General features: G+C 41.6%; 1 protein-coding gene across 4 annotated transcripts in view; it reads right to left on the minus strand.

Annotated features, from left to right (window-relative positions):
* tln2b (talin 2b) overlaps window positions 1-18871 on the minus strand; it is a 79941-nt gene that overhangs the window by 13536 nt on the left and 47534 nt on the right. For 3 of the 4 annotated variants that reach the window (XM_051382213.1, XM_051382212.1, XM_051382215.1), the window contains exons 18-45: window positions 18403-18570; window positions 17724-18018; window positions 16273-16439; window positions 15391-15519; window positions 14143-14256; window positions 13885-13998; window positions 13629-13763; window positions 13290-13418; window positions 13053-13155; window positions 11787-11995; window positions 11253-11372; window positions 10338-10535; window positions 9646-9785; window positions 8990-9083; window positions 8611-8700; window positions 8379-8501; window positions 7626-7769; window positions 7191-7376; window positions 6927-7067; window positions 6107-6288; window positions 5300-5432; window positions 5086-5187; window positions 4790-4960; window positions 3927-4073; window positions 2299-2400; window positions 2033-2152; window positions 1231-1377; window positions 66-232 (exon numbers count right to left, since the gene is read on the minus strand). In XM_051382213.1, the coding sequence (XP_051238173.1) occupies window positions 66-232; window positions 1231-1377; window positions 2033-2152; window positions 2299-2400; window positions 3927-4073; window positions 4790-4960; window positions 5086-5187; window positions 5300-5432; window positions 6107-6288; window positions 6927-7067; window positions 7191-7376; window positions 7626-7769; window positions 8379-8501; window positions 8611-8700; window positions 8990-9083; window positions 9646-9785; window positions 10338-10535; window positions 11253-11372; window positions 11787-11995; window positions 13053-13155; window positions 13290-13418; window positions 13629-13763; window positions 13885-13998; window positions 14143-14256; window positions 15391-15519; window positions 16273-16439; window positions 17724-18018; window positions 18403-18570 (4070 nt within the window). The remainder of the gene's footprint in view (window positions 1-65; window positions 233-1230; window positions 1378-2032; window positions 2153-2298; window positions 2401-3926; window positions 4074-4789; window positions 4961-5085; window positions 5188-5299; window positions 5433-6106; window positions 6289-6926; window positions 7068-7190; window positions 7377-7625; window positions 7770-8378; window positions 8502-8610; window positions 8701-8989; window positions 9084-9645; window positions 9786-10337; window positions 10536-11252; window positions 11373-11786; window positions 11996-13052; window positions 13156-13289; window positions 13419-13628; window positions 13764-13884; window positions 13999-14142; window positions 14257-15390; window positions 15520-16272; window positions 16440-17723; window positions 18019-18402; window positions 18571-18871) is intronic. The other variant, XM_051382214.1, reaches the window with a different exon arrangement.

Consider the following 18871-nt stretch of genomic DNA (forward strand, 5'->3'; position numbering starts at 1 on the left):
TACAGATTTTCATTTCACATCTTGTGTTGGTCTGTCTGTTTTGTTTCAGGGCAAGGTCATTGCACCTGTGGTCAGCAAAAGACTCTTCATTCTCAGGGTTCAGTGTTCCAGCTGAGGCGAACATGATGGTGGTGTCCAGGTCAGCAATGATGCCAGAAACAGCGCTGGCTGCTGTGATACAAGCCTGGGTTCCTTTGTTCCCCGCCTGCAGTGCTGACAGTACCAAGGACACCTGGAACATAAAGCATGCAGAGAGTTCCCTCAAACATGCTGTTTTCAGAGGTGTAAATAAAAGCAGCTAAAATAAGCCCAGTTTCTGTATGCATTGCACATGTTTAATAATTAAACAGCAGCTTTTCCTTTTCACATGATGTTGGTGGATCCTTTATAAACCAGGTGAGTGAGATTGCAAAGGTCGTGTATTGAAAGTTATGGATGAGCTGAAATAAAGGAAAAATCTGGGAGTAAGAAAAGATAGGAGGTTTAAACATGCATTAAAATCAGAGCCTCCTGCAATCACATCAAGTCAGTGAGCCTGACTCGCAAATCACACATCTCCCTTGAAGACAGCTCTCTGCCCATCCCTCATAAACAAATGGAGAGCCCTAAGAGATACATTTCAACAAGGCACTAGCTTCATGTATCAGCAGGCGTGACACCCCAAATTATTCAAGTTTGATATGAGCCCTGAATCAAATCATAGCCTCTGAGTGGAGAAAAATTCTAATGTGTGAGCAGCATGGCTGGATGCTGCCAGGGTCACAGCAGGGAGACATTAGTATTATTATGAAGTGCACAGTGTTAGGGTCAGAAGAGCATGCTCTCATGACCTGCATGGCTGGTACAATAATAATAATACCTAAAATAACACACTGTACATTAAACCTATATACTTCTGACTCTATACTATTTCAATGTTGAGACTAAAGCTAAGCCTTAAAATACTAAATAATTGTAATACAAAGCAGTCCTGTCAGCCACAGTATAATAAACAATAAATAATCATCTGAACCGCTTCTTCTTAGATTTTGCAGTTGCACAGACTTTATTAGTTTACTTTAAAAAAATATATATATATATATATATATATATATAGTAACTGTAGTGAGCGATGCATGAAATATATGCAGTCACAGAAATGCTAATTCTGATATATATGTATATATATAATAAATATGTAAATATCTAAAAACTTGCTTTGCTGTGCCAGTTTGTGTCCACATAACTTACCTTCTCTGTGACTGCGTGAGCACACTCGATGAGCTCCCTTTTGGAGAAGCTGTCAGTGGGGCTGAGCTGCAGGGCTCCAGCCTTCTGGACCAGATAGATACAGCCGTGGCCCAGCTCTTGCACCCGTGTCTTTATCTGGAAGCCAACCTGAAAGCATAACCAGGCATCGACTTACAACGCATCCATCCTCTCATTTGTGTCATTATAATCATGTCCTGAACTGGCATGTCTCTTATCCAGTGGGTCGATGAAAAATAATTTCAAGCACCCTCAGAGAGGGAAAGCTGTCACTACACCTTTAATTTCCAGACTTAGATTCACGGGTGGGTGGTACTTCATTATAAGCATCACTATAGGCTTTTAGACTTGTAGAGGCACAATGTCGCTATGGTAACCAGCAGGGTTTCCAGCAGCCTGCTATATACAAGACATTGATAAGAGCTGTGGGCTTATTACTGCAATGTTTCCACAGACAGTGGGCCAAACAGAAAAGCTTTAAGAAAACACGAGGGTCTTGAGACTGATGGATGCTAGAGGGGTATATTTCTGTTTGATCTCCTGCTGTCCGGAGCAGCCTTGAGGAAGGGGTGTCATATCAAAGAACAGCAAACATCTGCTTCGATCAATGTGATAGTGGACACATCCGAAAGCAGTTATGGTGTAAAATGCACACCTAAGCTGATATTTCAGTCTGACATTTAAGAGGCACGATTGCAAAGAGATATACAGCGTGATGTGTTAAATCTTTCATAAGAGTATGCAATTTTCTCCACATATTAGGACAGATAGCATGGCGTCTAACCTCTTCTGGCTCTGCAGTCGCAGCAGCAAGGCGTCCTTGGTGTGCTAGCTGTCCATAGTCAACAGTCACCTGAGAAGCAAGGCCACCGAGCTCTTCAGGGCAGGTTACCGATTTAGTCATCTGGCAATGGAGAGAACATACATCATCAGCAGAGTCAGATTAATGGTTCTGTAGCCCTACTGACAAATATTGTCATTGTAGATTGGAAATGTAATGGAAAACACACAGAGCCAGGCATGGATATACTACTGCATCATTGTACTCACCATCTCCTGTGCAGTGATGGCAATGGCCTTGGAGAACTTCACCATGGTGGTCTGGTAGTCTACAAAGGAACCCTCAGGTTCAGGAGGAGTTCCTTCATCAACCTGTGAAGATCAACCTTAGTGTTTACTTATTTTAGGACTTAAATTGCTATCCTATGCATTTTTATACTAGGTACTCCCATTTATGTTGGTCTTTTAAATTAAGTCTGGTACCACATTATAATAGCCTACTATAAAGGGTTTTTAGGTTTTAATGAATTATTTTATTAATTGATAAAACATTTTTAATTTTATAAAGGCCTAGTCTTACAGCTTAGTTAAACTTAAGTAAGAAGCTCTGAATATTCTGTATAATAAAATTCTGCATGCTGTATTATACCTTGACTGATCACCTGCCAATGCAACTGTTAGTAATGGACCCCTCCCATAGACTTTTTGATCCCCCTAATGCTCGGAAGACAACTGCAGACCAAATCCAACCATTAAATCTGTCTGGTAACTGGTATCTTGTCCAGATATATAGATGTAGATATCTATTGTTTATATTGCCCAATAAGAAATTGCAGTACAGAAATGGCCAAGACATGATTTACATAGATACTTTATTTATCCAGAGGGAAATTCAAGACATTTAACAGTGTCTACATTATATAATTTGTCCACCAATTCAATTCAATTCAATTCACCAGAGAGCACTAACAATTTTATTTATTAACCAAAAACAATGGTCACAATTCATTAATGACCAAATTTGCTGTTATTTGCATATGTTATAATTAGTTAGAATATATTGTTAACAGATTTTTCAACTTTCAATACCGATATCTATGTCATCACAGTCAGGCTAAAGACCAAACATATAAAGTTTGGTAAATTCATGATGGCAACCTTGATGGATGTTGGTAATAAAGGATTGGGAATTGTCAAGAACAATCAACTAAGTTTGCAGCTGAAAGTGTCAATAGGTTATAAATAAATAGTAGGCCTCGTCACTCTATACATTATTGTAGGAGCTCAGGTAGTCCAGACCTAGTGTGACTCATTAGGGTAATTAGGGTGATGCACACCATTTGGCAACCAAAGTTATTTTTATAGTACGACTTGTTAATTGATATATAATTTCTTAACAATTAAAAAGCAATTAGTGGGAACATATAAGCCGTTTTAGTGTATACATTCTTGTAAAGTGTTCTACTTTATATATGCTAATGGGGTTTTAATGAAGGTTGCTCTCGTATGTTTAAGTTAAGGGTAAAATAAAAAGCACAAGGAAGAGACATAAAAGAGGAGGATAAGATCTGAGCCAATCGTATACATCTGAGTATGTGCAGATCATCTTTAATTATTAACCGCACTGTCAACACAGTGACATGTCCCCCAGCAGGATGAATGACAGTTAACATCACCAGTGGGCTGTGGATTTAAAACTTGTCATCTACTGGACTAATGAGAGTCACTGACAAGGACACACTCTCAGCACACCCACTGTGGAATTACACTTACAGGGAAAGCTCATTTTGCCTTCAGACAAATAAGATAGGGAATAACTGTCAACCTGAAATCATTTAAACCACCTGAGCAGACTTCTCATGAGATGGCATCACACACACAAACACACCCATACTCACCCTGCCCATGGCCTCAGCAATGGACTCCACCATGCCTCCAACCATGCCTCCTTCACTGGCTGCCTCATTCAGAGTCACCATGATGTCGTCCACAGCCTCCTTCATCAGCTGGGCTGCTTCAGAGATGGCATCGTGTGTGTGGGACGCCTGGGGACACAGTCAGCTGATTAGTGTTTCTGTGACACTGTCTTGGTCCAGCCAGAAGGAAATTTATCAGCTTGACAACAGCTCCAGAGTGTCCCTACAGCTGGTAAGTACTCAGTGTCTCACTAAAGGACATTTCAACCATGTTGGATTCTTCGCTGCAGTAAAGACTTGTACAACTGTATTTTAAAATAATTCAAAATCCAAGTTGAAAATGTAAGAAAATTCACATTAGAAACAACAGTAATTCCTAATATTTCCAGGGGGAAAAGGGGACACACTGATTGATTTGCAGCCTTTAACATGTTAACACTATTGTGTCTTCATCAGAGTCAAAAACATTAGTCTGTTTGCACAATTAAAGGCTGTAAATAAATCAGTGTCCTACAGTCCCCTTATCCCTTGGAAATTTGCTGTCCTTGAATTAAGAAGCACACAGCATACAGGAAAGTGGAAGATGTGCGGAAGAACTGTGTTTCAAGTAAGAACTCCTGCCGCTTTGTTCTGTACGAGTTTAATACGAGCAACTGACTTATAGCTGAATGAATAACATATAAGAGAGAATAACAAATCAGAGCTAGAGGGAAATTGTTAATGCTCAGAGATCTACCTACATAACTGTCTTAACCTGCTGAAATTTAGCTTATTATCACAGGTAACCCTTGAAATAGACACAAGGGTAGACTAAACACACAGTAACTGTATGAACTGCTTTGTACCTTTGGGTTTCCCCCTCCTTCCTTAGCAGCATAAAGCATCTGCAGGGCAGACTCAGACAGGGTCTTGGTCTGGTCTAGGATGGTCATCTGCTGCTGGTGGTCGTGCAGCTTAGAGGCCAGACCCACCGATGCCACAATGAGTGGATCGAAGTAACTGGCCAGCTGGGTCACCTGGGAGAATGAGTGTAAGAGAGCTGTTTGAGGAAGGATTGGATCACAGGATAGAAAACAGACTAGAATGGGGTTTTTCTTTCCAAATCCAGACGGGATGAGGGGATATATGGTCAGACCAGCACCTTATGTCCTAGTTGGGCAGCTTCGCCTCGGGCCGCTGTGGAGACAGGATCAATCAGATGCCCAATCTCCTGCACAGAGGATGTCAGCTGCTCCTGGAGCGCCTGGTGAGTTACAACGGCAGAGAATTATGTTATAAGTAACAACAGAAAGTCTACAGATCCCATTAAGTTCTTTCTCTCAGACAAGATTTAGCTGATGGGTACTTGAACTCACTTCCATTGAGATATCATCTCTGCAGGGCAAGGTCTGTCCAACTGCAGCTAGGGAAGCTTGCTCAATGTCCCGGATACACTTATTGATGTTATCAATGGAGTAATCACACTCCCTCTGTCCTGGTGCCTTGTCCCTATCATCAGAAAAGTTGAAAAATACAAACATAAATACATATCTACATTACTGTGCAAATAAATATAAAGTATAAATAGTAAAAAAAAAAAAAGAAAATGGTACAAAATCCCCATATAGTTGAAAGAATAGTTTGACAGTCCTGTCTTTATGCTAAGCTTAGCTAATCGGTTGCTAGTATCATATTCAGCATACAGATATGAAGGTGGTATCAATCTTCTCATCTAACTCTTGACAACAGAGCGAATAAATGTATTTCCCCGAATAACAAATTATTCCTTTAAAGCATATTAGCAGCCAGGGTATAATCATATGCAGTCTATTCGGGGCCTTAGCTGCTGTGAGAATAGTGTATGCATGTGACTGGAGGATGATGATGATGATGAAGATGGAAGTGGGTGGGGCACTACCTTTGATGAAATGTGCTGCAGATCTAACGTAGCACATCATCTCATCACTGCTCTATAATGTTTACTAATCTATTACAAGGCAGCAGGAATCTCAGCAGATATAAACTAATGTGGCAATTTATTGCTTAGCTGAACAGACATCGCAGAATAAGCCCTCTGGTTTCAGAAACATTTATTTTCACCGACTGCGAGCAAACCATTATACACTTTGATTCAGGATAATCCTGCAGAGACAGATGTGACAGTAGGTGGGATTAATACCAACCTGATGGAGGTGATGAGGCTCTTGATGGAATCAGAAACGGTTCTGGAGTGACCAGCTAGTATGGACCACATGGGAGGATCTTTGGGGTTGAGGACCAGTGATCGGGCTGTTTCCAAAAGGTAAGTGGAGCTATCGAGCATGGAGCGGGCTGAACGCACAATAGGCTCCTGAGCTGCGGAGCCCTGTGGAAATTAAAAAGGTTTGTGCAGGTGCAACATCAGCCCAGGTAACAGCTCAACAGAGCAAACCACATTAGTATGACAGAGTTGTTAATATTCCTTGACTACCTGGGAGAGATCAAAGGTGCAATCAAAGGGAGGGATAAGATTAGAAAGACAGCTTTACACACATGCAGGAAGAAACACCTTCAGTCCTTATGATCCGAGCCAAAGCCTCCCTCGACAATTAGATTAACAAGCTGAAGATTAGAGCAGCTGTACTGAGAGAGAGTGCCGTTAAACACTGCCCTCCAAAAGATTACAGCCATAAAGCTTTTAGGAGACTGTGCGAGAACTTGTTCCACTCAGATTGAAAAATAAAAATCCATCTTTCTCTTTGAGTCTTTTCATGACATTAAAAGAAAAGAGAAAATTGGACCTCAATCCAATCCTGCAGCCCCCCACCATGTTCGGTGTACAAACCTTTCTGTGTTGGCTCATATATAAGTTTCTGTTTCAAATGATGTGAGTGGAGCAGTCGCAAACACATTCATTGAATCTCTCTGAAGTGTAACTTCAAAATCCTCAGTAGGAGTAGTGAAAAAAGAACAGAGAAGGTAAGAAACAGTGTATAACGAACAAGCATCAAAATGGATGATTACCTCATTGCTGATCTGAGCTGGGATGCTTGCAAACTCAGGGTTATTGGCAAATGTTGACAGGTTTTCTACAGCCTCAAGAAGTGGGGTCATAGCAACGCGGCACCTATTTCTGTTGTCTTCGGAAAAATCCCCATCTAAAGCCTGAAACAAGACAACATCACAACGTCATATGAATATTTGTCCTTTTTTGTAAGCCACCGAATTCTACACACATTCAAAGCTTCTCACGTGACGAAAAGATTCTGTAACAAATTTACACTCAACGTTTTGATCGGTTGGGGAGTTGACCTTGATGGTTTTGACAAGGTTGGCTGTGGTGTTGGCCACCTCTTTGGCTGACTGGACAAACTGCCTCCTAGCCACAGGGTTGGATGTCTTAGAGGAGGCCAGGCGGCAGGCGTTACAGAGAGCTGAGGTGTGCTTTGCTACAATTGTTGCTGCAGACAAGACCTGACAAACAAACAAACAAACAAACAAACACCAACAAATTGGAAGCAGAGTTGTATAAAATGAGGCATTCCAGTTAGGTGTGCAGAGTGAATTATTAAAGACATTCAGATCGATTTTAGGGTTTTTAAACTTAATGAGCCATTTAATTCAAGTCACAAGAGATCTATATACACTACTGTCCCGAGTGAAGTCCCCATATGCCAGGGAATCGTCCTGCAATGTTTTCAAGCTCTGCATAGACCTTCTTACCTGTGATGGACTGCTGGCTGGGTCCACTAAGTTCTGACAAGCCATCTGTATAGCCTGGTGGGCCCTTGCAAACTGGATGGGATCCACCAGCCCCTCATGGCCTGACTGACTATTGGGATCAGACACACCTACAAGATAAGAGGCCTACAGGGCAGAAACAAAAATCATATTAATGTTTCAGTTAGCCACTACACATGTTCTATATTGTCCTCCAAGATCCTATTTGTTGTCACAGACAAGCTAACACCCCCCGCATGCAGTCCACGTTCTCTACATACATACATACATACATACTTAGGTGCATAAATAGATACATAAATAGCTTCATATTGTATACATGGTGCATAACAGGGGAGCTTTCTGAGAGCATATAAGCACTGTTTATTATTTCCACTCACATACAGATATGCACATTGCACTACCGTTACCCAAGCTTTTATCATCTGTATTGTGTTTGAATGCCTGTGATTGCTGCATTTCTTTTTTTTGTGAATTATTCATATTTATATAGAACCATTGGGCTGCGAGAAATTACATTTCGTTCCTGTGTACTCTGTATGTTGAAATGACAATAAACAACCTTGAACCTTGAACCTAAAATGCTTAACAATTAGTTTTTCCTGATTTGAATATAAAGTGATTATTTCTTCACAAAACAGGGTAAGCAGAAAAAGATAGCAGAAGAGCAGAAAGCTGAGATGAGAGCAGATGCATGGTAACTCAGAGTGAGTTAGTACCATACTGTGTTCTCACCTGTCCTGCAGCCTCTGTCAGCCCACACAGAGCTTTGGACGCCACACCCACACTCTCCCCGAAGGCTGCCACATCACCTGTCTTACAGTGCTGAGAAATGCCTGCCATTGACTCTCCTAGGACCTGAGGCGTTTGGAAATGGACTACAAATTAGATCTTCAGCTGGCTACTACGTAAAATATCTATGACAGTTAAAGTATACAGTTCACGCTTTTATTGTGAAAGCCTGTACCTTTGAATTCTCCATGACGCTCTCGATGCAGTCAAAGTAGGAGAGTTCGCTGACAGGCTCATTGGGATTATCTAGGAGGCCTCTGACAGCCTGTACACAGACAGAGACGATAATAAACTACAATGGACACACAACTGATTTTACACTTTAATCAGCAACTTAATTTAGATCAGAAAAAGGGAACATAATAAATGTAAATTAAGCTGATTGGAAGGTAGTATATACCTTGATACATTATTATAATATACAGCCTTAGGTGTCACTTTCAGTTATTTGATCCACCTAGTTTCCCTGATTAAAATAGGCATGTACAGGCAACAGAAAACAGGCCTGAAGAGAAGAAGTCTGTGTGTGGTACAGTGTGTGTGAGGATGGCTACCTCCAACTCCCTCAAGGCGTTGTCACACTCCTTTTGTCCTGCTGCTTGCTGGGTACAGAGCGTGATCAGCTGATTAATACTCTCTGTCACTGCCCTGAAACACACAGGCAGCCACACAGTCTTTTTAGCTCTCACATGTATACTCTGCATGCACGCACAGACTGGCTTCACTCACCCTCACTCACACATGCTTTTAGCTCCCCTATTCAAGCATGCCACTGCTGGCCTCTGACTGAGATAGGCTAACGCAGCGTACAGGAGTGCCGAGATTGTCTTGAGTTTGTGTTCAGCCTTGCTGAGCACAGACAGGCCCTAGCCAAAGCTTCCATCTTCCTAATTAGACAGAGAGAAGTCAGTCAGGCCCAAAGCCCTGCGGGACCAGCTGCTTGGCTTTTCACTAGGGGAAAAGATACCTACTCCCTCTAGCAATGCCTAACAGACACAGCTTAGGAGTGGCATGCATATGCAGCAGGGAGATGTCTTGTGACATTTAAGTATAACATTTTTCACAACTTTTCTACAGGCTCGAATCAGGAGCAGAATACATATTTAGGACACAATGGTTCAAGTTACTAGAAACTACTGTTTGATATTGATTACAGAGAAATGAAGAGAGTATCTGATACATGTAAGATGCTATCTGCATATTATCGCACCTTGCTGCCACAGCTAGAAGATTTTTGGCGTTGGCGGCACCTGGATCCACAGAGAGAGACTTCGCAGCCAGCAGCAGCTTACTGGACGCCATGGAGATGTTCTTCAGATTACCAATGACTTGGATCTGATCGTCCTGGCTCTGCTCAGGCAAGGAATAAGAAAAATACAGGTGATTTTAAGATGGATTTAGAGCTCTGTTAAACATTATCATAAATACACACAGTATTCATTGTATCAGCAACAGCTGTCAAGGGATAAAGTATTGGAAAGAATGCATTTAATGTGTCCCTACCACCTATATCCTATTTCCTCACTCAGCAGGCCTCTTTGAGCCTGATTAAAGCTTGGGTGTCATGCTACATCAACTCCAATCCCAGACGATCTTTCCAAATTAATGAGAAAATAACCAGAACAAGAACATCACAAGATCTCATTACATCTGACTGTGTTACTGCTCTTTGGAACAATCATGTGCCTAAGTGAATTACATAAAAAATGTCTAATTAACAAATCACTTAAGTAGCAGGTAATTTAGTCACACAAAAATATGAGATCGGCCACTCAGTATTTATGACTTTTATGTTTATGAAGGTTTGAATGCACCTATACACAAGTAAAATACTGGTGGCAGTGGATTACCGTTGAACTGTTTCAGTGGAGTGTGGAGGGGTTGTATGATCATGAAACCTACTTGGGTGTGTCCTGCCATCTCAATGCCAGCATCCAGGAACTCATCAAAGTCTTGGCTGAACTTCCCAGAGGCCGCAGCCAGCTGGCTGCTCGTTCCACGGGAGGAGTGGACGACCTCGCCTGCAGAGTGGTTGAGTTCAGCTGCTGTGTGGTTCAGATCAGTCTGGGCCTCCTGGAATGTCTTAATGCAGGGAGGGAGCTTCAAAGACAAGAGACACATAAATTAGGGTATACTGTAATACACATATCAAAAATCAAGTCAAATGGAAATAACCTATTGAGCATAGCGTTAGTTCAGGCAGGGCACGAAGTCAGGCTTAGCTTTCAGTTACAGCTATATCATACGATCACAGCTAGTCATAAACATACATCAGCTGATTCCTCTAAGCTTCCCATTGGATACCATGCACAGTCAGCTGACAGCTCACCTGATTTCCTCAAGCATCCAATTGGCTAACATCTACATGGCGCCTTATTTAAGCTGCTTTAGCCTGCCTGCCTATCTCTGCTGCTTCCTCTACAAGCCTTTTGCACCCACCTCCACCCCAGCTCCTCCTTTTATATTTCTAATTAATCAATGTCATTTTCTGATTGCCATTGATGCTGCTCTGTTCTGTACCTGGGGGTCTCTGCTGCCGCTCTCCTTGTCTTAAACTTTTCCATGTATGCACATGGAAGGGCAGGGAGGTGTGCTCTCCTGCCTTAAGGTTTTCCACTAGGCACGCGGAAGGACAAGGAGGTCCCAGAACAGAGCCATACCGCCAAATGTAATTCTGCTTGGGATATAAGATATTTTGACGAAGTGGTCCTGACTGAAGTTTAGTTAGGTGGGCTATTTTAATGTATGTGTTCAGTACAAATGTTTTTTGTAAATAAAAATACACTAAATGCCAAAAAAGTTTTAGGCCTGACTCACAATGTCCACCAGCAGCTTCTTGCTTGCCTCTCCGATGCTCCTGAGGGCCATGTCAACATCCTTCTGGCCTGGCAGGCAGTTCACACAATTATTCAGGGAGTGCGACACTGCTTTGGCCACCTGAAACATAGCACAACGCCCAGTCGATGGACTGCCATTAGTCATCTTAACAATGTGCTGTACACTACAAAGTCCCAGAGCAAAAAAAATCTCAAATGCAAATTGGGCTCACAGCGGTGCACAATCTGTGTCACTAATTTATGCTGCTGTCACAGATATATGCCAAACAATATGTTTATCCCCTGAAGGGCTACAGGAGAATGAGCAGTTTTATTCTGGCACTCCTGAGAGAGAAATACCAAGCGAGAGACAGAGCAGAGAGAAAATAGCAACGCTTAGAGGGGATGATTGTTATGGAAAGAAGAAATGTTTACAAATCAGTAGAGGGGAGAGGGGCCTGAGAGGAACAATATGATCGCTACATGACTATCACTGCCTCAGGGGTATATAGAACTGGGAGCTACAGTGTGCTACCTGTGCCAGTCTCTGCTGACTCTCAGCATCTCCTGGATGAACCAGGGCCTGATGGGCTTCATGGATCAGCATGGCCGAGCCCTCCATGACATACTGGGCTGAGTCCAGCATTGCAGCTGCAGCCTGGGGCTCCCTGGTGCTGGCTGCCACTCCTCTGGCTGCCTGAGCCAATGTCCGTAAAGCCTGTGCCGTTTCTCTGGCAGCCACACCTGTGAGCAACCATCCACACGTTAAAATGATGATAACGATCATAAGGACAACAACAGAGAGAATATCATGAAGCCAACCAAATACTATCAGTATAATAACAGTATGAGTAAATATAAGAATGTGATACAACCTAACCATTTCATGTGCATAACAGATCTACTGTACTAACTATGGATGTTACACAGGTATAATATTTTACAGATATACAGGAAACATGATGTTGACGTTCTCCTGTGTTGAACGTTGTTATGTAGTGAGAGTAAGTAACCATGTCTCTGTAGAAATTGAGACTGACATTTTACCAAACAAATTAATTTCAGTCTCATTAGTTTCTGCAGCATTCTCGCTTAAGCATCACAAACCGAGAGGTATGTGTATTTCCCGACTCATAATTGTAATAGCATTGTGCACATCAGCTGGCAGGGGCTAGCTGTACCACACTGAGAACAAACTGTGATACTGAAATGCCCTCATTGTTTAAATAAATGAGTTAATATAATAAATATGGCCCCCGCATGGGAGGTGCCCTTAACTTATTATACACAGAGCTGAGAAGAAAAGCAGCAAATTGCATCAAATTGCATTAACCAGCCAAGTGGAGCCATTTGCTGATGGAATGTTAAATCTAGTGAAAATAAGATTAATGAGTAGCGAGCAGCACCCTGGGCCACAGCATGAAGTGCTGCCTGGGAGCGTTCATTGTCAGAAATGCTTTTCTCTATCTGTCTTCATCTCTCCTCCCCTGAGATCCTCAATTGAGCCAGAAATGACAGCAAAACAGCCATGCCATGCTGAATTCAGAGGGTTCAGTTTAAGGCAATAGCGATAGCACACATAAAGGAGTCATCATTTTCTCTGTCTGCTTTTTCCTCACACTGCCAGTTGGCACAGTTTAAAGAAACTTTTTTCAATAAAATTACAGTCAGCAATGCATAAATATATATTTATTAGAGCTATCGGCTCCGGCAATGTAACTACTCCTCCTACTAATAATTTAATGAAATGGCAACTTCAGCATCTGTGGCCTGCTCACTGTGCAGAATACACTTCTCTTACCTGTATAATGTTCATTGCCTTGTGCAGCACATGTCAGCAACTGGGCCATGGAGGAGCCCACAGCCTTAGATGTACTTCCTAAATCCTGAGCACACTTCTCCAGCTGTGTGAGCAACAGAACAAACAAATAAACCACTAGATTCATAGTTGTGATCTCCTCATCATGTTGGTATTTCTACAGCTTGATATCTATTCCATAATGTATTAACTGAACTTCACAGTAGATGTTGTACTGACCGTTTCCCCGGGAAGAGGTTTGAGTTGGCCATCAATGACAGACATCTTGGCATCCTGAAGCTCACTCTTAAGTGTCTGTACAGTTTTGAGGGCTGAATCGATCTCCAGAGGACCACAGGCTTCATGGGCCTTCAAAGGACACATAAATGTTACTTACATGCTCCTATACATTATGCAGTGCAGACAGGATGCCTATATACTGTGCTTGGTATCTCTACAGGAGATCAAAGAGGCTTATCCGAGTGCAGCCTTACAACAAACATTTCACAGATATAGCAACAAATGTCCTGCATCAGTGAGATGAATCCTGCTATCTCTAACAGTGTTATGTACAGATACCTTCTGGGTGGCAGTCCTGAGCTCGGCCAGGCAGGTAGCCAAGTTCTTGGCACACTGGCCCAGTTGCATAGCAGCAGCCTGGTCAGCCACCGTTGGAACTGCTGACTTTGCAGACGTCACCATCTTACTTCCAGGCTAAGTGGATGGTGACAGAAAAACAACAACTTCAAAAGCAATTTTATAAAGAAGCAGGGTTTGTTTATCTGATGACAGAGAGTTTGATAATTGCTGACGATGTCATGGTGAAAGATCTAACCTGTAAGAAGCTCTGGCTAGCCATTATGAGGGCAAGCTGGGCACCAAGTTCCTCTGGCTGGGCTTGGCTGCTCCTCATCCCCTGCACCAACTGGGGAATGCTATCTGCTACTGCCTGCATTCAAACATACCTTTAATGTATCCTTCATATCCACATCATCATGATTGAAAGAGAAAAGAGCTGTCAAGACTACCAAAGCACACACATTTGATTTTTATTATTTTTTAATACAAAAGTAAAAAGAGTGTGTGATCATACCTTGCAGCTGTGTACTAGCTGTTGGTGTGAGACAGTATTTTTGTTGGAGGCAGCAGCATTTTGAGCAGCTGCGATGGTCTGAGTAGCTGCAGCCGCTGCCTGCTTAGCAGCTATCTGTTCAGGAGATACAAATGGAAATCATTTAGGCTAAAGTAAGAGAGTGGTGCCTGGCTGAGAGTAACATTATTTACTCTGTGCAGTATCATGCTGTCATGTTTTGTACTTAGACAGTGTTGTCCTCATCGAACTAAGCGTCACAAGCCAAGCGTTTTGTAAGAAGAGGGAAATGGGTGGGGTTGCAATGCTCATTCTTTATTTCATAAGAGCATTGCTTTCCACTTGCCATGTTTCCAAGACTAAAGCACTAAAAATATACTGCTTAGCTCACATTAATTCAGAGAAACAAGACAAGTTGCGAAGTGATGAAGATTAAAAACAGAGGGAGAAGACATTCCTTGTTGAGTGGATAAGGAGAAACGCAGAATAAATTATAACAATATACTAATAGAAAACCTGTATTGTAGTCTCTATATTTTTAATATTCTATATGGAATGCTGTATTTATTTCTAAATAAAAGCACGTGCACATCTGCACAGCAACTTAATAACACTGTATCAGGAGACAAAAGGTAAGATTAAAGGGGTCTTAGGGGGCCTAAATGTGAATGTGATAATTGCCACATGCACACTTGCAGATTCATGACACTTTGGCCTCCATTGGCTCACACATTTATTTGATGGAGTCAACCATTAGCACCATTACTGTGACCATCTGATGAAAGGAGGCGGACTGAGATATATGTCTGATAGCAGGCTGATCCCAGCCTTGGGTAATGCATAGTTTATGTGTTTGGGAAATTGAACATTGGGTGCTCTGAAGCAGAGAGGGGCTAGTCATTAGGGGCAAACTGATACCAAAGGCTAAACACAGATCTTTACACTCAGATAGTTCACTCACAGCACTAATGGGATTTATAGCTCACTTCAGGAAACAGGAAAAGAGAAACAACACAGAAAAATATAGTAAATGGGCCGTATTTGTACAAATGACTGCTGAGGCATTTTATTATTCGCATTCTATCATGTGTTCCCTTTATCCTAATGTCTACACTCTCCATTTATTTCTACTCCATTTTTACTTTGCTTATACTAAAGGGATGAAGAAAAGTGGGAAAGAGATGTTTGCGTGTTGTCTTTGCTGCTAAGGGTAGACACATGGATGAGAACATGTTGACTCTTATGATTCACCTCCAGCCTGTTGACCAGTTTTTTCTTTATGGCGTTCTGAGCTGCAGCATTAGTGGCTACACGTAGCCCCTCAGCTGCCTCTCTGAGCCTCTGCTGCTGGTCCTCATTCTCTGGGTAGGCAGCCGCCCCCTGAGAGAACATAAACACACACACATATGATCATGACACATCCATACAGTGTACAACAGTAGCTATCAGATCTCAGCAATAAGGTTTAACAACTGTGGTTATACACGTTGCACAATAGATGCAAAGAGGCATTTAGCTCTGTCTGCTTTCTGACAGTTTCCAAGGAAACCGTGAGTACCAGATTCCCACTTCCTCTTTGATAACGGCAGTGATGTGGTGATTAATGTGTCACAGATCAAAAACATCTAATGTGCCATAAGCAGTGTTGCTCTTGCCTGGGTATTTCACACTGATAATATCCTGCTCAACAGTGCCAGGGGCTTATTAAGAGTCACTGATGATGCTGCACACATTTTTGTTTTGGATGCAACATGATGCTGGTAGTTAGTGCATACAGTAATGCCAAAATGTGTATTCTATCAAATTAAAGCATTTCAGTTCAGTTCATCTTTTAGACCCACTTTCCGCATGACATTAGAGATGCAAGAACATCATAGCAGTGCTGACAGAAGAAGAGAAAAGCTGAATAAGATGCACAATTTGTTGTGAATCAAACGGTTTATAATGGAGTTTAACTAATTAACTAACTAATTTAGAATGAAGGACTTATTAAACTACAAAAGAAATCTAATAATGACAGAAAGCATATTAAATTAGGGTTTTAAGTTAAGCATTTCACTAAATTACATTACTATTTACATTCTTAAGCAAATAATCAATCATATTTGTTGCGTTATATTGTGACACTCTCACCTTAGCAGCCTCCACCATCCTAGCTGTGGCATCAGCCAGGAGTTTGGCTGCAGCCAGCAGTTTCTTGGAGTTGTCAACATCAACTTCGGCCTCTGCATCAGATCTCATGGCATTGACCAAGTCAGAGGTGGCCTGGGCTAACACCCTGGCCTGACGCACCATCTCACCTGTTCACACATACAGACATATTATATGTAAGTTCATAAAGATGGCTGATGGTTACATATCAGAGTTTTGCCAGTATACCAGTATACTGTTTGAATATTGTGAAATATAAAATTTTCTGGATGATCAGTAGAAACTGTAGAGATCAATGGAAATGGGCTAATGTGATGATTTAAATATATTTATATATATATATATATATATATATATATATATATATAGATAGATAGATAGATAGATAGATAGATAGATAGATAGATATATGAAATTCTATTTGATATAAAAATCCTGTACATCCAATACTGAGTTGAAGCAGTCTTGTTCGCTGATTTGCAGCGTTCCTCACAGCAGCCTAATTAGACCTGAGGTATTGAAGGGGTAATTATTTCAGTAGAAACGGTGTGACACATTCTCTGACAGTTGACAAATGAATATCGTCTTATGGTATATATCATCATATCTCCCAACCCTAGTGCATCACTAAGACATTTCTGTAAGTGTCCTTGTATTGTGGAGACACATTATTGTTTTCACCTTCATGAACTTTTATAGCTGAAGGTTTCCAGTGAGTCATCCTCTCTTATACAAATGAAAGTCTCTGGAATATATGTAACATCTCCCCACACACCTGCTATAAAAAGCTGTGTTTCCCAAACACCCACCTACAGCTTGAAATAACACACCCAGAGAAGTATATGAAAGACAAGACATCTAGGTGATTTACAACCTACATTCAATGACCTTGGGACTCAACCAATACACTATCTGTAGAATGAACTCGAATCACTGAATGCCAATCTTCTGCTACAGATTTCCTTTTTTTTCACCTCGTTGATTTATAGAAGGTAAAAGGTTTGTCCTTCCAAAAATGCCCAGGTCATGTGTTTCCCTTTAAGTTTCAAAGCTTCCCTGATGCTGATTGAGACCAGATTGAGAGCTCTGTAGTGGTTTTGGATGACATGTTTCCTACAACCCCTTGAGAATTGGCTGGGTTTGGAAATTCTTCAGCCTCATGGCTCGAACCATAACAAAGAGCTTGAGGTATTTCAGATCACTTAACATGGACACAAATACACACAATATCTCGAGGCCATGTTATGAAGTCCAAAAGAGAACAAGTCAAGTGAAAGCAGGTATTCATTAAACGTCACCTGATTTATTACTGTCCCCACTGTGAGTAAACAGATGAACTGAAGAGACACCAAACAACTTGAGATAAAAAGCATTTTTAAAGGGAATTCACCCACAACATTTTCTAGCCTCGAGTACTTCTTTTTTGCACTCACCAGCATCACCCATTGAAGTGAAAATGTTTTCTGTCACATTCATGATTGTGTCTGTGGCCTGGTCATAACGTCCGATGGGCTCTCCACAGCTGGCATAATGGCGGACATGCTGCAGCAGGTCAGTGAGGGCCTGGCTCACCACACCAGCTGCTGCCCCGACTTGCTTCAGCAGCTCGCCATCATCGCTGGCCGACCGGCAAGCCTTGACACAGGTTTCCACAGAGCGGTCCACCAGCTTCCCGGCCTCGACAAGCTGCTCCTGACACACTGGGGAGCTGATGGTTGGGCTTACCACCTGTATCACACACACAGTTGTTGGCAGTAACTCAAATTAATTACAAGACTATTATGATATTAGACAGACTACATCTATTCTTTTCTTGTTTCATCTAACCAATCACATCAAAAAAACTGTTATTTATTAGTTCCTTATATATATATACATATATAGCAGCAAAGGCCTTGGTACAGGGAGCACCGGCTCTACCAGGCAAGCTATCTGGGCAGCCCTTATTCATTAGTTTCTGATCACAGAATCGCTAATTTTAGTCAAGATATGACACAAAGTAAAAAAAGTAAACATTGGCCAGTGTCACACATTCCGCTTGGATCAGTTCCTGCCTATTGGTATGTCCTTTATCTACTTGGCTACTGAGATGAATACGTTTTAGACCAGTACCTTGGTGCAGGCTACCAGCTGTGAGGTGGACAGGGCACACTGAGTGGCAGCTGCAATCACCCGGTTCTGCAATATGGTGTCCTCGGCTACCTGGGCCACGTTCTTGGCCTTCAGGACTAACATAGCAGCTGCATTGGCGACTGCTTTGGCCAGATTCATCAGGGTGTCCTGCAACATATTAATCAATGTCCTTCACTGAAACACAGCACAGCTGCACACATGTGACTGAAGGGAACCAGAAAGTAAATGTTTTTAACTCATGTTGTTCAGTTGATATAGTGTGAAAACTGGACATTTAATGCACAAAAAAACAGTATGACAGTAAAAACAGCTTAAGCAAGAGGCAAATAGTGATTATGAATTTTAGGAGGTAAATAATAAATCATATCTGTGTTATTAAGTAAAGCAATTTGATTAGAAACTACTACATTGTCTTTTTTAGTAGAAGAGTATTTGCCATATTCATGAG

The sequence above is a fragment of the Dicentrarchus labrax genome, unplaced genomic scaffold (genome assembly GCF_905237075.1).
Source record: "Dicentrarchus labrax unplaced genomic scaffold, dlabrax2021, whole genome shotgun sequence".
NCBI lineage: Eukaryota > Metazoa > Chordata > Actinopteri > Moronidae > Dicentrarchus > Dicentrarchus labrax.